This window comes from Cladophialophora yegresii, assembly GCF_000585515.1.
Source record: "Cladophialophora yegresii CBS 114405 chromosome Unknown aczIN-supercont1.1, whole genome shotgun sequence".
In the NCBI taxonomy this organism is placed as follows: Eukaryota; Fungi; Ascomycota; class Eurotiomycetes; order Chaetothyriales; family Herpotrichiellaceae; genus Cladophialophora; species Cladophialophora yegresii.
The window spans coordinates 1,339,559-1,358,794 of NW_006913045.1; the positions used below are offsets into that span (position 1 = coordinate 1,339,559).

The 19,236-nt window shown below is 54.4% G+C and overlaps 6 protein-coding genes across 6 annotated transcripts; 3 read left to right on the top strand and 3 right to left on the bottom strand.

The window, feature by feature from the left end:
• Positions 1–1,574: 1,574 nt before the first annotated feature.
• On the top strand, positions 1,575–3,359 carry A1O7_00482 (uncharacterized protein; the record flags this gene model as incomplete). Its single annotated transcript, XM_007754523.1, has 1 exon — positions 1,575–3,359. One exon carries the CDS (start codon positions 1,575–1,577, stop codon positions 3,357–3,359), a length of 1,785 nt encoding a protein of 594 aa, XP_007752713.1.
• Positions 3,360–3,754: 395 nt separating this feature from the next.
• A1O7_00483 (uncharacterized protein) lies at positions 3,755–5,192 on the bottom strand (the record flags this gene model as incomplete). Its single annotated transcript, XM_007754524.1, has 2 exons — positions 3,755–4,629; positions 4,868–5,192. The coding sequence occupies 2 exons, from the start codon at positions 5,190–5,192 to the stop codon at positions 3,755–3,757; spliced, it is 1,200 nt and encodes a 399-aa protein (XP_007752714.1).
• Positions 5,193–5,526: 334 nt separating this feature from the next.
• A1O7_00484 (serine/threonine protein kinase) lies at positions 5,527–7,999 on the top strand (the record flags this gene model as incomplete). The annotated part of the gene is made up of 3 exons (XM_007754525.1): positions 5,527–5,710; positions 5,762–6,644; positions 6,703–7,999. 3 exons carry the CDS (start codon positions 5,527–5,529, stop codon positions 7,997–7,999), a joined length of 2,364 nt encoding a protein of 787 aa, XP_007752715.1.
• Positions 8,000–10,548: 2,549 nt separating this feature from the next.
• A1O7_00485 (uncharacterized protein) lies at positions 10,549–11,415 on the bottom strand (the record flags this gene model as incomplete). Its single annotated transcript, XM_007754526.1, has 2 exons — positions 10,549–11,314; positions 11,372–11,415. 2 exons carry the CDS (start codon positions 11,413–11,415, stop codon positions 10,549–10,551), a joined length of 810 nt encoding a protein of 269 aa, XP_007752716.1.
• Positions 11,416–12,255: 840 nt separating this feature from the next.
• Positions 12,256–13,458, bottom strand: A1O7_00486 (uncharacterized protein; the record flags this gene model as incomplete). Its single annotated transcript, XM_007754527.1, has 1 exon — positions 12,256–13,458. The coding sequence occupies one exon, from the start codon at positions 13,456–13,458 to the stop codon at positions 12,256–12,258; it is 1,203 nt and encodes a 400-aa protein (XP_007752717.1).
• An 857-nt stretch (positions 13,459–14,315) lies between these two features.
• On the top strand, positions 14,316–18,473 carry A1O7_00487 (uncharacterized protein; the record flags this gene model as incomplete). The annotated part of the gene is made up of 1 exon (XM_007754528.1): positions 14,316–18,473. One exon carries the CDS (start codon positions 14,316–14,318, stop codon positions 18,471–18,473), a length of 4,158 nt encoding a protein of 1,385 aa, XP_007752718.1.
• Positions 18,474–19,236: the final 763 nt, after the last annotated feature.

Below are 19,236 nucleotides of genomic sequence, written 5' to 3' on the forward strand. Positions count from 1 at the left end.
GGTGTGCTGTCTGTCAACGGAAAAGGCCGAGCTGGCAAGATAACGACGATAGCGCCGCGAACTACCTATTTCGATGCACGCTTTCAGCTTACCTAAGGGACATCGTGGGCTTCGCCACGCCTTGCCTGGTTTTCATGTTGGCTGCTGCCAAATGAGCAGTCCGCCTCTTACATGCCATAGTGTCCAAGTCGGTAGTTTTGTATCATATGCTCGGAGTTAGGGTTGACCGGTCGCGCAATACATCCTATTGGCATGCTTCGGGGCGTTGAACTTCGCCAGGCTACCGATAAAGGCACACTGGAGTTATTTGAATGGACCTTCACATCTTGCTCCAGTAAGCACAGGAGCCGGCCACCATCGAGGCTTGAAACCATCCACACCGCCGAAACAAACTGTCCAGTGGCAGACCCAATTGAAAGTATAGCAACCAAAATATGCCGAAGGCTTGACGATGACAGGGGCTTCCAGAGATACCAGATGCGTTGGTGGTCACTTCTCCGTGCCAATGCTATGGCGTAAGCCAGGGTGTCTGGGTGTAGACCTGACGAGCGAAGAGGCAAGATTGCAGGGTAAGGGTCGCAAGAGGGAGTTCTCCCCTTTTCTTAGAAAGGTCTTCAATCATGGATTTTCACATTCGCGAAAATGTATGCGACGCCACTGCGTGAATGGTTGGGTCAGCTCACATATCAAGCATTGTTATCATACCTCGTCCTCTACCAATTCTAGTGATCTGAAGGGTAGCGTCTTTGGGTGCCCTGTTGCGGCGGTGTGATGAGCCAGAGCGCCTCATCTCGTCCAAGTTCCTGTTGTTGGATGTCACATTTTGCAGATGTCCTCGCGTTGCTACGAGCAGAACCACTCACCAAAGTCATCAGGCAGTTGAAACCGTCGAGGAGCACTGTAAGAGGTCACGATTTAGCCTGGGACGTATTGGCGGTCGCGCTGGAGCGTGGTGAAGTGGCTGAGAGTTGAAGAGTGTCAGTTGGATAGAGCATAAGGAAGCGAATACTTGGTTTTCTCAACTTTAACAAGGCCCTCGGTACATCACATGTGCGGAAACTGGACAGTGAATGGAGTTTTCCTTCTACCCCTACCGCGTCGCGAGCAGCAACGCGAACAGAGCTCGATAGTGTAGAAAGCCTGAGGTCGCCTCGTGGAGGTGCAACCGGACGGATAAAACCAGGTGCTCAGCTGAAGCTGAAAGCATCGGTCTCTTGAGCAAGCAGCCACTCCCTTGAATAGCCGATCCGATTGCATTCCAAATCATTCACTGCCATGTCACGGTAGCCATTATTCGCTGATCCGAAAGTCATTTGACAGGAAGTTGCCCGTTAGGTTAACAATTGCCGCCATTGATTGGTAGGCAAAAGTTCAGCCGCCGTCGGCAACGGCGAGAGCATCTCCAACAGGTCGATCCTCGATCTTCACGAGAGGAACAACTGCGCTCGTGCTCCTCTCACAATTACCTCACATTCAACTTTCCATCAACACTTGATATGGGAAACTAACCTTACAACCACAGCAACAGTAACTATCTATCCTCTCCCGACCTTGCAATCGATGGGCTCGACACAATGCCTTCCGCATCCCCCTCTCCGATCAAGCGTCCCTCACTGACCGAACGCAACTCCTCTGTACAGTCTCAGAGTTCACCGGGCAGACAAACAACCGTTCATAAGGTCCACCGCCCGCATGCGGTCACTCGGCACTCTAGAAATGTATCTCATGGCAAAGGACTTAGCAAGTTGGGCAAAGTACAATCTACAGCCAGCATCAACGCTGATGCCCAAAGACACCATCAGAGAAAGAAGTCGGGGGGTACCACGCCACCTCATAGCCCGAGGACGCCGCTGGTGAAACACAACAGCTCCCACGTTGCTTTGGCAAAGAATACGTCGTTCGGCAATCTGCGGAAGAACCATTCAGCCACGGCATTGCCTCGAAACGTCTCCCACGCAGCTCTCAAAAAGATTGGTCTTACACCGGCAGTAAAGCAGAAAAGCAAGGAAGCTAAGGATGGAGTATTCCAGCTTGGAGACCGATCGTCGGACGATGAAGAGGAAGGAGAATGGGAAGATTCAACCACTCAATCCCCCGAGTTGACTAGAAGCAATTCGAAGACCTCTACACCCGTAAGAGCACACACCCCCAATGGGGACCCAGCGCCTCCGCAGCATGCAGCACAGGAGATTCATCGCCAGCAGAGGACTTCGTCCCCTCCCCAACCGTCTCTAAAGAATAAGAATCGGTCTGCACCGAATTTAAAAAACGTGCTTGTGATGTCGCAAGGACAGAACCCGGCTGACCCTGCATTGATTCAACAATACCCTCGTTCTTCACGCGCCCCTCCGGCTATGTCCACAGTATCAGCGCATGTTGGACCAAGTCAACTGGTGCGGAGTGACTCGACACGATCCTTTACCCACATTTCGCATGCAGACGCTGCTTCTTCGAATGCAAATGCCGGCACAACAGGAAAACACACAGGTGTATCCCCTAGCACTGTGTCTGGCCCAGTCCTGACATCCTCCTCGGTGGAGGGTGGAGTCTCACATTTCCTACAGACAGATACACCAGCAAGCACCTTCCGTCAGATCGTCGACGAGTCAGACGGAGACTCACCATCCAATTTTCTCTCCAACTACAAGCCACAACCGTCGGAGTCGCCGGAGAAGACGAAGACCCTTCATAAAGCAAGGATATCACAGATGCAGTCCAGGACGCAGCAAAAACTTGACCTGCAGAAACGGGAGATCTCCAGAGCTGGACCTGCAACGCCTACCGCTCCCCTTGCACCCGGGATGGGTGTCCCCATGGCGTCGGCGACCTCGCTGCACAGCCGAGCAGCATCGAGAAACCGCAACCGCTCTCTGGCTGGAGAGATCAAAGCCGTCAAGCAAGACTACGAGACCGCTATGAAGCAGTTCATGGTAGTCAGGAGATTCAGAAGTCCTATGATAGAAAGCCTGAACAGATTGAAGGACAAAAATGTCCTACCCCCAGACATTGGCATGGCCGCATCCGCCGGAACTGCCTCCAAAAGTAGGCCGCCGAGTCGGCGGGGACCCAGTGCCACCACTGTCAATGGGCACACAAGGGTAGGAGTCAGTCGAAGTTTTGAGGAGCAGAGGTCGTCTCCCTTGGCTTCAAGGTCGAACAGCAGGGGCCGTGGGGGTAGAGTGCATTTCCAGCGACAGAGCAGCCATGACGACATTGAAGTCACACCATCACAGCGCAATAGTGGTCTCGATGGTGCTCAGGATGACGAGCAGTTCGGGCTCTCACCAGAGGAGGCGCTGGTAAGGCGGATCTGGGGCAGCCGCGAGGTCTACGACCCCACGGAGCACGGACAGGCGTGAACAAGCGCTTGATCCGGGGCCTGCTGTATTCCATCCGCTGACTTCGGTATGATTTCACTGCGTGAACTTGTGTTTCTAGGTCCTGCGTTCGAGCGCGATTTACCACTTGTTAGTCTGAGCTGCAAGTGGTGCATGCTATATATTGTTATGAACTAGCTGCTACAGGGCTTTGAGTGGCTTGCAGCCGTCATTGTGACCACGATCCTTTCCATGATTTACTGGGGGCTTTATAGAGACATCTTTGCTACGAGCACTTGTTGGCACGTAATGTGGTATTAACTGCATTATAAGAATCCCATTCGCCTGTTGCGGTATCTCCACCGAGTCCATATCCAGGTCTACTATAACAGCCTTGGAATATCTCGATAGTCCTGGTTTCTCGCGTCTTCGACGACTCACCAGTCAGGAATCAATTCATTGCTCTGCGAGCTGTCCTCTTCCAACACCTTCCTGGCGGCCTCCCTCCCACAGACAGGCAGCCTCTCGACTTCCTCTTCCCTACCTTGCTCAGCGGTCTTGAACGTCTTGGGTATGTACTTCGGATCCAGCAGCCCGACCTGCACCAGCACGGTCGCCTGATCCCAGTGGATATGCTCGCGGTAGAGCTTGCCGCCTCGGATGCAAACCACACTGACCAGCACGACTTCCACCTTCTTGTTCGTGGGCGGCACGCCCGGCAACATCCAGGAAATCTCCGTCGTGTGCGTAAACGAGACGAACATCTCGTCCACAATGCGATCAACGCCCACAGTCCGGCTGAGGAGCCGGATCCTCATGTCAGGCGGGTTGTTCGGGATGAAGAAGTCGGCGTAGAATCTGCGCAGCTGATCGTACCCGATCCCGCCTGTCATCGTGGGTACATGGTTCACGTAGGGCTGCGCGACCATGGTGGCCATGGTCTTGTCCGCGTCCTTCTCTGCAAATTCGAGCCGCGTGTGGTTGACCCAGATGGCCTCGAGGTCGGGGCCGTCGATGTCGAAGGCCGTGCGGAGGATGGAGAGGGTTCTTGACCAAGCTAGCGAGGCGCCAATCTTGTCGAATTCTTCGAGGTCGTGCTCCGCGAAGCCGGGCTCGGTGTTTTCATAGCGATACGAGGGCCAGCGGGTGTCCCATTTCTGGGTGGCGGCCAGGTGAATTTGCACGTGAAGCGTTGGAGGGAAATTGGTTGTCGAGCGGGGCGGGTGGCCCGGGTAGTAGGCCACGACGGCGACGAGCTTCGGCATGGGTCTCATGCATGCTTCCAACACGAGAGTCGCGGCGTCACCGTATGCTGCCGCCAACCAGTTAGTTAGTCAGTCCGAGAATGCATGCTTGCTGGAGCTTGACTTGCGTGCATTGTCTTATAGCAGTTGAGCTGAAAGAATTGCGACGGGAAGGTCATGCATGGTATTGTACTCCTGTCCCCGGCCGGAAGAGAACAATACCCGTGCCAGACAATGCCTTGCCGTGCCGACATCGAGCTCAAAACCTACAATGAATGATCGCTCGGCTTCATCAAACCCACTTACCTACTATGGCATATTTCTCCCCCAGCTCTAGGGGGTCCTGCAAATGCTGCAGTTTGGCCATGTAATCCTGCTTGTTCCCATCGTACTCGAGGTAACTGAGCTGGAAGCCTTCCTGCTGGAAATGGGATATGATGGTCGGGTCGAAGTCGTCAGTGTCACTTGTCAGGACAAGGCGCGGGGTCGTCGTGTTCCAGCTCAGATGCACAGATCTGCCGCCTCCTCGCATCCTCTGGCGGATCTGTTGCTTGGTTTTGCCAATGTCGACCTTGCCATCTGTGGTAGCGATATTGATGTTAGGAAAGCCTCCAACGTCTATTCGGACCATCACGAATCACCCGAGGGTACCAGTATAGCTGTGTGCTGCGCACAGGGATACTGAGCTGGAGAAGAGAAGAAAAGGACGGGAAATCTGGGACGAATGCCCTCTTGAAGTTGGCGACCAGTTTGCGAGACTCGTCGACGTTATGACGTAGGAGCGGGATATGCCGTTCAGCCTCGTCGGCCTCGTGTTGCACGGAACGAGCCAATCGGACACCATCAGGCTCGGGTTGTTTGGAGCTCACCGTACGAGTTATCCAGTAGCGTACAGTATGAGGACCGTCCTTTTCTCCTGTCCATTGAGAACGCGAAGCTCGTGCCTGTCTCGCGGCAAGTGATTAATGGCTTTACACAGAAGGGCATTGTCGTTGAATCCGTATTTTCGAAGATTGACACAACGTTCCCGCCAGAAACGGACGATTGTCACCGGCCGAGACAGGCTCTTCCGCGTATCAGAAGAAGTACAAGATGCTCTCGCAACGGGGAAGCCGGTCGTTGCGCTGGAGACGACGATATACACACACGGTATGGCATGAAGCCTTCTTCGAATACCCTGGAAGGCTCATCGCTTACCAGGCTATCCGTATCCCGAGAATGTCGCCCTCTCCTCGCGCCTCGAGTCCTTAGTCCGCGTGAATGGCGGCGTACCTGCGACTATCGGTATCCTTGGGGGCAAAGCTCTAGTGGGAATGGGCGCCGATGAACTGATAAACCTGGTCTCTGCTGCCGGGCACAAGAATACCTGGAAGATCTCCAGACGGGACCTTGGCTTCATTGGTGGGCTGGGCTTAAGAGGACATACGCTCAATGGAGGGACAACCATTGCTGGGACAATGGTGCTAGCCCACCTGGCGGGCATCAAAGTCTTTGCTACGGGTGGCCTTGGTGGCGTCCACAGAGGAGCAGAGAACTCCATGGACATCTCAGCGGATCTGACCGAGCTTGGACGAACGCCCGTCACAGTGATATCCAGTGGTTGCAAGAGTTTCTTGGACATCCCGCGCACATTGGAGTATCTTGAGACGCAAGGAGTAGGTGTGGGCACTTTTGCGGATGGCAGGCAAGGCGACGTCGACTTTCCGGCCTTCTTCTCGCGAGACAGTGGCGTCAGGAGCCCCAAGACTATTCTCGACGAAGCAGATGCAGCTGCCATCATCTACGCACAGTCTGTGCTTGGCGTAAATTCTGGTCTGCTCTTCGCGAATCCTGTTCCGGAGCATTCAGCGATGTTCAGGGAAGAGATCGATTTTATCATCACGGAGGCGGTTTCTGAAGCGGAGCAGAAAGGCATTGGTGGAAGTGCCAATACTCCGTACATCTTGAAACGTATCAGGGAACTGAGTAATGGAGGAAGTGTCAAGGCTAATACGGCATTGGTCGAAGCCAATGTTATCCGCGGCACCAAAGTCGCGGTAGAACTTGCGAAACTCGAAAAGCGCGACGGAGCTACACCTCAGCGGTGAGCCATGTTAGGCTTTGGGCACAGCGCGTTAAGAGGATCTGCTAACGGCTCGCAGAGAGGACAGCGGCAAGCTCTTCATACCCCAAAGCTCTTCCAGCTCGTCGGCACGGGAGTCAACTTCAACTCCAAGCACGGAGAGCCAGTCAGCTCAGCCTGTGGACGTACTTGTGGCTGGGGCGTTGGCAAGTGACACAATGTGCGACCACCAGCCATTTCACGTCACCGCACAATCCACCTCCCCTGTTCCGCACACCTCGAATCCGTCCAGCATATCACAGTCACCTGGTGGCGTTGGACGCAATGTGGCTGTAGCTGCTCACTTGGCGGGTGCAAAGGTTGTTCTGGCCAGCGCAGTGGCGGACGATCTAGCTGGCTCCTCTCTTCTCGACCATGTCACGAAGTGCGGTCTACAAACAACAGCTATTCGGCAACTTCCAACCGTTGATGGTGCCAGGACTGCTCAATACGTTGCAATAAACGACACCAACAAAGACCTTGTGGTTGCAATGGCAGATATGTCAATCTTTGCTCGTCCTGAATTGGAGGCACCTGGCTACTGGACGGCGAAGATGGAACAAAGCAAACCGAGGTGGGTAGTCGTCGATGCGAACTGGTCCCCCAGCATTCTGTCCTCGGTATTCTCAGCGGCAAAGGCTCACGGAGCACTCGTTGCATTCGAGCCGGTCTCCATCGCAAAGGCAGCACGGCTCTTTCACAAGGACAACCACTTCGTCACGAGCGCAAAGGTTGTACCGGACCATGTGGTCAGCCTTGCATCCCCCAACCATCTTGAACTGTCAGCATTGTACAATGCTGCTAGAGATGCCATGATGTTTGAGTCAGCGGAATGGTGGAGCGTCATCGACAGGTTAGGTCTCTCTGGCGCGGGATCCCAGGAACGGTTGGTTTCCGTCGCTGGGCGAGAACTGGTTGAACAGGGCATTCCGCAGCAGTGCATACAGCTTCTCCCGTTCATCCCGAACCTGGTGACAAAACTTGGGCGCCGAGGGTGTCTACTGACGTGCCTGTTGCGGCATGGGGATGAAAGGCTTTCGCGACCAGAAAACGCGCCATATGTGTTATCGAGAAACTTCTCCGGCGACAGTGATCTTGGCGGCTTGTACATGCGATTGATTCCCCCATTCATGGAAGTGGAACAGGACCATATTGTGTCAGTGAACGGCGTCGGAGACACAGTGTTGGGTGTGGCCATCGCCGGCCTTGCGAGAGGACGCACATTGGAGGAGGTACTTCCGATTGCCCAAGAGGCGGCAGTACTGACATTGAAATCGTCAGAAGCAGTATCACCACACGTCCGCGACATCCAGGACAGGCTCAACAGGCTCAGGTGACAACAGAGGCGGGAGGGAGGGTTGCTGGTTTGGCGAACCAATCCCAGCGCCACACGTACCTTACTCAGCAGCCTCCGTTACCGACACCCACCACCTCACGGTTGTCAGCCGCATATAACCCGCCAACGTCGAGGCCATATCTCTCACTGGCTCACAGTATCCATCGCATTTGTTGCCTGGCGTCGTAGAGACTCGCGCGCTCCATCAAGCAACGCATCGTGTCGCCATGGCCCGTTGGTACTGCGTGCTCCAATTAGCGATCTTGTTTCTCGCGCCCGCCGTATCGGCGAATCCAATCGCCGAATGCGTGGATAGGAATCCGACTACTTCCGCAGCAGCAATTCAGCACTACAATGCCACGGAGCCGATATCTCAGATGAATCTTCTCAGTGAGAGAGCTGTTTCGCGACCCCTCGACGCACGACAAGCATCCTGTCCCAATCCATCGACGAATTCGTTGTGCGAAGCGAACTTCTGCTTCATTTATCAGCAGAACGGTGATGGCACAGCCTGGGCAACGTGCTGTCCCATAGGTTGGATGCTTTCGCTCAATTCAGCCGACTGGACTACGCAGAAATGTATGCTCAATGGGGCTTCCGAGCCGCCGCTACGGCCACTGAGCTGCGGAGGGAGTATCAATGGCGCGACGGGGACTGTCTCGGGGTGGGCGTGCGTCTACTCGAATCAGAACATCAACGGAGTTGCACGGACAAAGCGATCGGACATGCTGATTGCAGCACTGACTCTCTCTTGGATCGGGATGTGGTGCTTCTGACGCCTTGAACTCTCGAGCATTATCGCGGAGAAGACGCAGCATGTCACCGACCGCCACGGCGTTCAACTCTCGACCTACGCACAACGAACATCATCGGCATGCCTACGAGGTGCAGTTACCTATGTCCTTATTGCGACTTGTGCATGAGCAATGGAGGATGCGCATGGACGCGGACGGCGTGTGCTTGCCAATCACGATATCCATGACCCACGACATCCATACTTCTACAACTGCAAGGCAAGCCACGAGATTCGTACTCGGCTATGTAGAGCAGATTCAGCACCACACTTGGACAATTTCCTGCCTCTGATTGCAAATCGAGAAGCGGGTTGATGCAGCCGGTCCACTTCGATCGCCCACCCCTCGGCGACCTCGGGCTCTACGTAGATAATCTTCCTTCACCCGCGCCCCAGCCCGCCAAGACATAGTCTTCCGTGCAACAGGTGATGTTTCTCTAGCGAATCACGTCCTGCACTGTCTTTCTTTGATGTTTTGAAGCCCGCTGCTCAGACGGCGTCGGCGTGTTTCATCATGACACGGTCACTGCTCCCTTGCGTCAAAGACGCGGTCCCCGAGCGGGCTGAGTATATATATGTATATATATCCCTCGCCGTTTGTGACAGGGACCAGCGTTGACATTACAAAGCGATCCGATCATCAATCGTTGCAGAGCGTCGTCGCAGAGTATCGTTGATATACGCCGCGAGTCCACGTCGCGGGACCTGGTCCAGTGCCAGAGACAGCGCCTCACAACAAGATTATTAAGACAATACTCGAGTGAACGAGAAAATCCCTCATCCATCGCCGTCGCCGTCGCTAGTCGTCCTCCTGATCCCTGCTACAGCGCTGTATCCATCACCTCCCTCTTCCGCCTTCCGCCTCGCACCCCAAACATCACATATCACATACCGCTGGGGCCACAGAGAGACGAAGAGATGTGCATGCAAAGGATATGTCCTACCTGTCGTAAGTCGGTGCTGTCATGTCATGTCCCAAGATCTCGAACAGTATTTCACTATCCCCATTGCCCTCCCATGTTCATGCCAATGATGTTTGCCCTAAGTCATGCTTTCGTCCTTTCCCCATCTCTTCGCACGGTATGCCCCTCCTATGCCTCCAAAGCAGGAACCACCAAACAAACACTCACTAACTTGGCATCAATCCGCGCAGAGAAGATAACGTGGTGGGGTTGCGGACGACACATCCCCGGCGTGATGGACTCGATACCGGAAGAGAGCTGGTGTACGTGCAAGCCGTTGGTCGAGGTGCAGGGGAAGGCGTACCCGCCCAAGCAGGGGCAGGGGCATCCTGAGTAAAGATGGGGACGGGGATGGGAATAGCGATTTTGATGGAATTGCGAACGGGACCGGGACCGGAACCGGAGCAGTCAGCTCTAAATGGAATACTGAAGGAGAATATCGACAACGGTAGAAAGGAGTCGGCGCACTCGAGATGAGCCAGGCTATTACAGAGGGGGCAGGGAGAGGGCATGTCGTGTTGCCGCATCGAAGGGATGGGACGATGTTGGGGATCGGATTTGTGAGAGGACCCTGACAAAGAAGTGCTGTTGGTTGTTTTCCCTCCCATTCTTTTACATTGGGGAGCATACAGGCATTTGGGGGGGGGGGGGGGGCAGCAAAGATGACTGTCCCGTGTCCATGTCCAAGTATCATGATCTCATATATTGTAGAGTTTCGCCCCGGTCCTCGTTCCCGTCCCCTCCTCCTCCTTCCCCCTTCCTCCCTGCCTCTTGGCGTCGCTCCGCCTGCTCGGCTCACGTGAAGACGATGCCACCATCAATGACCATCGTCTGGCCAGTCACAAACTCTGCGTCCTTGGAACACATGAACCCGCCAACCACGTTGCCCACATCATCAGGCACGCTGACGCGCCCCAGCGCCGTCAGCTCGGAGCTGTACTTCTTGACTGTCTCGCCTCGTGGCCGGCCCTCGATCTCGCCGAGCTTCTCGTCAATGAGGTCCCACATGGCGGTGCCCACGATCCCGGGCGCATACGCATTCACGTTGATTTTGTGCTTTGCCATCTCCATGGCGAATACCTGCGTCAGGCCGCGCACCGCCCATTTTGACGCGCTGTAGTGCGAGAGCAGGGGAAACGGCTTGAATGCCACGATACTGGCGCATCCGAGGATCTTGTACCCACTGCTCCCCTCCTCCACGGGGCCCTGCTTGATCATCTGCCTCGCGGCGTGGGTGTAGCAGTTCCAGACGCCGAAGAAGTTGACCTCGAACATTTTGTGCACGTCGTCGTCGCTGATGTCTAGAGCGGGGGCGACCTGGGCGATGCCCGCGTTCGCCACCATGACGGTCAGGGGTCCCAGTTTCTCAACCGACTCTTTTATCAGGTTCTGCACGTCGGACGGGGAGGTCACGTCGGCGACGACGCCGATCGCCGTGCCTTCGCCGTGTGTGCTGTTGAGTTCGGAGACGAGGTTGTCGATGCCCGTTTTGTTGGCCGAGACGTCGTTGACGGTGACTTTGTAGCCTTCCTGGGCGAGCCGGCGGACAATCGATTCGCCTCTGCACAGACGGGGTGGTTAGTGTTGCCGGGTTGCCGTTGAAAATAGGGAGGCTTACATGCCACGGGACGAGCCCGTCACGATGGCTGTTCGTTTAACCATCTGTGACGTTGACTATCCTCTGTGGATTGTGGTCTACTTTGGGGAGGGACCGTGTCTTGCAGTTTTCCTTCCCGCTGTTTGGTTTGCCTGCGCTCAGATGGTCGTCAAATGTTCGGGAACCCCAGCGGACACAGCATCTGATCTTTAAGAATATATGATCATCACGAGCAGTTCGCTCGCTCGCTCAGCTAATCCCGAGGTTGAATGCCTCCTCTCCGGACACGCGGGGCGTCATGATAACTCTATCCGCGTCCATTGCCCAGTTGCCTGCGCACAGAAGTTCGAAGGTGGAGAAACGACATGCGTGAGCACAAACAGACGAGGAGAAATCCATTACTTTGGGTGCATGGAGAGGCGTAGATGCGGGGCAATGTGTACCGAATGCATCTCGGCTCCGGGTATATTCCGAGATGGCCGACGTATTGGCTCGACTGAAGACTGCTGTACAGGCGCCCGGAGGTGGCACGCTCCTGGTATAATACGTACCTTTTGCGGGGGAGTGGCGGAGTGCGAGTCGTGGGGGTATACAGGTGACCTGACTCTCCTCTTCAATGCGTCGGCTTGTTCTTGCTTGGAGGAATGCACCTGACTCCCTTCGGTGTAATTAGACCGAACATCGCTGCTGTCGACGCGGTATAGGACGTTTGCATTCCAACCACGGGCTTCTTCTGCCACGGGGCACTTGAGGTTTCTTTTGTGAGGGCTGCGATAACTGGCTGGCTGCATTTACCACCCGGCGAAAGAGCAGATGATTGCTGAGAGAGCTTCTCGCCCACCCTCGAAAAAACTGTGGCGTAGCTTGACCAACACCTGTTTTCAGACAAGTCCATAGTATCTGTTTCAGTCCAAAAACCTGCAGACAGGCAGGCGATACAGGTCGACCTTCCAGTACCTCCGCCGCACTCCTTCCCACTCCTGATCAAGGTTGGGAAGTTGCACGTCGGTCCAGGTCACGTCATAGCCAGATTCGAACAAGTCAAATTCGACGACCTTCTGGTAGACGTCGTAGCTAATCTGTCTGTCAGCGCCCATGCCGTTGAAGAACGACCACCGCCCGTCCTGGGTCAGCACGCTGATGACGTGCTCGGACAAGAAGTCACGGAAGGCGCTGTAGGGCTCGGCAAAAGTATCGAAGTAAATGGCATCGAAAACTTCGTCTTCGGCAGCGAGCTGAGGAAGTATGTTCTGCCATTTGCCGCTGTGAACGACCACATTAGGTCGCTCCATCCATCCTTTGCGGCGCATCTCATTGATGACATCGGGGTGTGCTTCGATGATGTGATGGCTCGCAGGGCTGTTGACGTGGTCTTGGATGTGCGTGTCAAAAATGCCCATGCCAAAGCCAATGTTTAATACCTTGAGGCCTGGACGTGGCAGAATGGCATCCGCTGATTGCTGCATAATATCTCTTTCCCACTCCATCATGATTGCGTTTCTCTCCGCGTCCAGGAGTCTGCCGTTGTTGAGGGATAGCGTGGATGAGAGGTACCCGGCACTGGTGACATCGTCTTGACTAGTGCTGGGCTGCGGTGCCTCTGCCTCGATTTGGCGTAAATCTCCGTCATCGAGGTCGTCTCCACCGCCGTCGCCGTCTTCGTCCTCGTCTTCCAGCTCCTCATATTCTTCCAGTCTGTTGAGGATCATCTCCGCACGCACACCTGCGTCTACCATCGTCTGGTAGAGCTGGTGCAAGCCCAACCGATACGCTATACAGCCTGGCGTCTCGTTGTTTAGGTCCAGCTGATTCCAAATGGCGCCATTTTCGAGCAGGAATCTGACAACCTGAATGCCGCTTTCTTCACTGGGCTGGTTTGCACCAAAGTCGCCATGCAGTTGGGACTTAGTGGATGCAATGGCGGCGTGTATAGGTGTGAGGCCTGTTTCTTGGTCTTGGACATCGACAGCTTTGCACTCGGGGAAGGAGTACTGATCAATACACTTCTCCAGTGATTGTATGTCATGGTCGGTCGCGGCTCTGATGATCTCTTTTATGCTGTCATCCACCTTATGCCCATTGGCCTCGGCTGACGGACTGTTGGACATGGTCCACGGCGGTTCAGAGCATTCAGCAGCAAATCATGACGGCAGCGTCCTTGATCTCGTCGTGTCTCGGCCAGCATCAGGCGTGCGTGACACGAGAATGACAAGAACGAATTAGCGGCCGGCACCGGAACGGAGAAGCTGTATCTCCGAGTTCAGGGCCAAGCCTATTTAGTCCGGGCGCAGAAATCGCCATCGGCTGGCAGATGAACCTCAAACTAACCTCAGCTAGAACCTTGACTTGCTTTCTAAGACATTGTAGCCTCAATTTCATCAATCATGGCCACAATCGACCTCAGGGGCCACCTCCAGACCTAGAACACGGCAGAGCCACTCCGACCACGATCCAGCAATCGGAAGCTCATTTCGCCGTCATTGATTCGCCCGAGCCCGCGAAGATCTCGAACTGACAACCTGGTTGCCAGGACTTCGCCCTCAAGCTTTTCCAGGACGAGGAACCTGAGTCCGCTTTCCCCGGAAACATGAGGGCGCCTCCTTCCAGACCATGTTTTTTCGTGTCATCAAACCGTGATGCAGAGTTCTTGGACGTGGTAAGGCTTTCAATCGAGCCTGTTACTAGCCGGGGTGGTAGCTGCCGAAGCCTTTCAACAAGAATATCAATTCAGGAGACTGTTGGCATCATCGTACGTTAGAAGTGGACTGGCAATAGTCATTCAGTGCGGACCTTCGCGACACTGTCCTGCTGCGGCTTTCCTGCTTGGAGCAGCGGGTCCGCCGCACCGGAGCTGTCAAACGAACGAAGACTTCAGCCAATCACAGCATCCATCAAGGCGTCTGTCGGGCTCCTGCTCTGGTTCGCCCAACCTTGATATTACAGAATACACGCTCGTGGTGAAGACATGGGCAAGCTGAAAGGCAAAGGCCCGAGATTGGCGAGCAATGAAAATTTGCACGACATGACTACAGAGGCCCTTTCCGCTCCGAGGCCGGGAAGTCCCCTGAGAGCTGCCGACGGTCATAACGTCGACGGCTGGGCAGACGAGGACATCAAAACTTATAACGAGCTGCTTACCGAAAGAGCAAAACTGGAAAAGGAAAAGAACGAATTGGAACATAAGTCTTCCCGGCATCAGACGCAAAGGGCGCTCCTCGATGAGAACGCAACAGCACTGGATAGTCTCTTTAAAGCCCACCTAGGTGGTGATTTCAAGTTCACCGGCTGGGGAAAATGTTGCCTGGACTTCGATGAAACATGTGATGAGAGAGCTGGGAAGAATGATTTTCCCTGCAAACATGAACTATGTACGCGGGCAAAGACCAAGGGCGTGTCATGGATGGAGATGGACACGATCAAGTACTACCATGCACGAATCGTGTCGGAGAAATCGCATCGGATGCAGAGCGCACTGCGAAAACAAAGGGATGTTGAGTTGCTTCGTGTCAAGAAGGACGACGAGGAAGAGGCAGCATTGAGGGCTCGACGGAATGCTATCCTGGATAAGGCCACCCGCGGCAATCAAATCCCTACTCAAACAAGCAGAACTGACAAAGGGAGTACGTCGGAAATGCCGTCGTTGGATATCCTGCCTATGGCTTCGAAGGATTTCCTGCTTGATCCCAAGAATAGTGCAATCTTCGAGGCTGCGAAGGAGAATGAGCATATTGTACGGAGAATACGAGGAAGGCTGGATAAAATCAGACACGATGTGAATGCAGGCCGAGTCTCACCTGCGGACGCCCGTGTGAAGTTGGATCAAGCCAATTCAGAGATGGCGGAAGCAGAGCGCAAGAACAATGAGTTCAGGCAGATGATTCTTGATGCAGAACCTGCTCTTTCACAACTCCATCATCCCATTGCGCCAGCATCCGGCACAAGCACAACAGTACCGGCCAGTCTCACATCTGTACTGGAAAATACCTTGGCATCCTCAAATCCGGGCTCTTTTTCCCAAGCTTTGAGCGTTATGAAGGGTTTCTTCAGTGCGTCTGATCCCCAGGATGTGCAAACCGCCATCACAGATCTGCGCAGTGTGCTCGAGCTCAACGGGCCGATGAGTCCCGTCCTGAAAAAGTCATTTAATGCTCTCGAGGATATGCTCTCCAAACCGAATGCCACAGGCTTCACAGTTGATGTCACCACCAGCGATGGCAAGACTACAACATGTAATAACGTGGTAGAGGTCATGATGAACCTCCGGCTGAAAATGCAGGGCTCCGATAAACCTTCGACCGCCGCCGATCCTGACCTGAATCTCGACGAAGACACGATCAAAGCCAACCTGGAATGCATAAAGGTGGAAGATGCGGCGAAGAAAGAGATGATCAAAATTGCGGAAAGGATGTCAGACGACACCGTCGAAAATGTCACCACGGCGCTCAAGAAGATCAAAGCAAAAGCTACACTGAAGTCGCCTATTCCGCCACTGTCAGACATTGTCCTTGATGATGTGATCACCGATATCCTTTTCCGCCGGTCGCTGAAGGCTCTAGTCGTCGAAGCTGGGGCTGGCACAAGTTCTGCGCAGCAACTTTCTGCAAAGCTCACCACCCTTATCGTGACTGCTGCACGAAATAAACCCGACAAATTTCTCCCGACGCTAAACGTGGTGAAGGCCTATATGAGCATGATGAAGAAGGATCCGCCACAAGTTTTCCTCGAAGCCCTGTCGAAGGTGAATGACTCGATGCCCAAATTCGTCGCTGCACACGAGGAGAAGCTGAAAAAGGGCGCCGCTGCGACGAAAGCTGCGTCTCCAGCTCCTGCAGCAGCTCTCGCCTTCCACCCGGAGAGAGCTGAGCATGCGATTGCCACAAGGTTCCTCGTCGAAGGCAAGCTCATAGCCCCTTTGGACTTCCAGGGCCTCTTCAACTTCCTGAAAACGGGCTCGGCGAAAGATCCGAAGAAACTCCGAGCGCGCATAAGCGAATACTACCATAGAAACCTAGAAGAGGGTATCTGGGATGTATTGCGCATGGTACTGACCCATCAGACGTCGAACAAGTTCTTCTGGATTGATTTCGACAAGGAGAAGATATTCTACACAGAGTACCTGCGACTCACCATTGCGGTACCGGAAATGAAGCTTCCCGAAACCCTCTTGCACTTCCAAGAGCTGGGCCTGTGTCCCGGACGGGCAGCTATCCTCCTAGCTCAACGGGTCACCTTGCGGTACAGGGAAAACTTCGACCTTGGTTTCCAGATGATGTTAGACCTGAAAACCTTCGTAGGAGTTGGGGCCGGCAACAACGAGGATTGGGTTCGTACCTTCAGTTTCATCGCAGAATCTGTCGCGGATCTGTTCGGCTTGCTGAACAGTTCCTTACTATGCCATGCTTCCATCGAGATTTCTCTCATGGCCGTCGACATTCTAGCCTTCATCTGCACATTTGTGCTCGGATCAATGACTGGCAGCAAAGCCAAGGCAAATCTGCACTATATTGAGAAGTTTATCTTCCACACTTTGTTGACTGATATGGACAGCCGTACTCCGAAGTACCAGCGGATTCAGGGTGCGTTGTCTCGGTTCTACCTTATGTGTGAAGATGCGTCGGCGTGCAGGTGTCTACCGGACCATACGTGCCAAGGGCGACTGTCGTCTTTTGCGAAGGAGAAACTGGACTCACTTGTGCCTGCGCCACTGAAGGTGCACAAGGGTGAAAAAGAACGCTTGGAGAACGACCCTGCTTCCCCTTTGTTCCAGACGTCCTCCGGTCTGCCGCGAGATGCCCACCTTAAACTCATGATTGGGGCATACTGGGACATGGCCCAAACACTTACGCCACACCTGAAATGTATAGCAACCAAGAAGAAGTGTAGCTGCAGCGCAGGCGACCAGGAATTCGGGGAAGAACTCCAAGTGCTCAAAAACAGCCTGGATATCGATTTCGCGGAGCTGACTGCCATCCACGCCGAGGGCAAACCGGCTTCGGAAACCCTCTGGGGCAACCTCGAAAGAAGCGCCTTGCTTCTACAAGAGCGGCCCTTGACCTGGCCGGGCAATCAAAAGCGGCTGAAAGAGTTGCGCTCAAGGGCCGGAAACTCTCGTTTCGCAGAGCTGTTACCTCCTGAAGTAAGTGGCCCCAAACCACAGTCAGCAGCCTCAGATCCTACACCAAATAGCACGACAGCGGCCTCAGGCCACATAAACTTGAAGAAAGTCCCAGTCAATGTCCCAAGCATTCAGAACAATATCTCGAGCACTACATCCGAGAAAGGAAACCTCGAGAAAGACACGGCAGACGTCTCTTCTATGCAAAATAGTCGCGTATCTCGACTAGCTGAGGGCGAGAACCAAGAGCACCAGGCGAACACAGCCGCTCCTCGATCCGACTCCGAAGATGAAGACGATCTTGACTCCGAACCTTGGCCCATGACCGATCGCGAACTCGAGCTCCGCGACCAGCTGCTCGCATTCACCGACTGTGTCGATAAAATGCATTCCATTGCAAACTTCCAGCAGCACGGCCTGAAATTCAACCAACACGTGCTCGACGGTGTGGCATGGCAGATCGAAGACACGCTCATTGGACATGTCCAGATGGCCTTCCTCATCGCCAGGGCACAGGACTATCACGGATTGAAAGCCTGGATAGAGTACTACTACAAGAACACGATGCCGACCCCCCTGGACGAAAGTTTCAGTCTCAACGGAGGAGGCAGCGGCGTTGCAGGTGCAGGTGCAGGTACAGGTGCAGGCATGAACGATTCAGAGAGGCAAGCCAAGGCCGCAATGGCACTCGAGTATATCGCCAAAGTGACGGAGAAGGCGAGGTCGCAGACGCAGACGCACACGCAACCACAGATACAGCCGCCGACGCCGACGCAGAAGCAGATACATCCACAACCACAGACCGGCAAGCAGAAGCAGTCTGCAACAAGAGCATCTCCCGCAGCAGGGGCCTCAGTTTCCGCCGCCGCCACCTCCGCCTCCACCTCGGCGGTGGTTCAGCAGACCGAGCAGGCGGTCGCGGACGTGGAGCTACTGGGCCGCAACTTCATCCAGCAGATGCAGATCGTGTCCGGGCGCAAGAAGCGCATGCCCCGGCGAAAGCGGTGACCAGGTCACTCCACCTGGTGGCCGAGGCCGCTTCAATAAGGGATGGCGATGAATGGGAATTGGACGAGGTGAGATGAAATGAGAAGATGTTGGTTGGTTGCCAATTGGGGCCCAACACAGTCACAATGCGGTCGTCGTTTCCACTTTTCGGCGTTCTGGGTGTTCCTATATACAGGACCGGGCGCGCAATGGGACACGTTCCGATTCTATGCATCAAGGATCGTATTTTTTTTTCATGGTCATGGGGAGATGCGTCAGGCAAAACGGCGGCTTCACGAGTGCAACTTTTGTCTGGATGGATGGCTTCGGTCTCCGCATTCCGGGTTATTATGGATACGGATATGATTCGAGCAGAAAGGCTGCTTGTATATCGGCGACTGCATGACTGAGACCGATCGGGCGACGTGACGATGGTGGGTTGGAGAAATGAGCTCTTGCATGTCAATTAGCATGGGGTGAATACAGATAGACCGACAGGCAGAACAACATGTTTACACTGCTTTGTGATTTTGTATGCGCCCACCATTACTGAGCTCTTCATGTTCCCGTTCTAGAACGCCAGATGTGCATTTCACCCCGTAGAATAGGTACTCGACCTTTTGCAGACTCAGATGGCTGGCCAGCGGCTCTACCATCTTCAGGCCGCAACTTGCCCATAGGTAAAGCCGTAAGCTGGTAACCAGGTGAGCCCATCATGGTATACGGAGCACCGGCCTCCAACTCCTGCCCGTGTCTGCATTGCCTCCTCGATCTCTCAGACAGC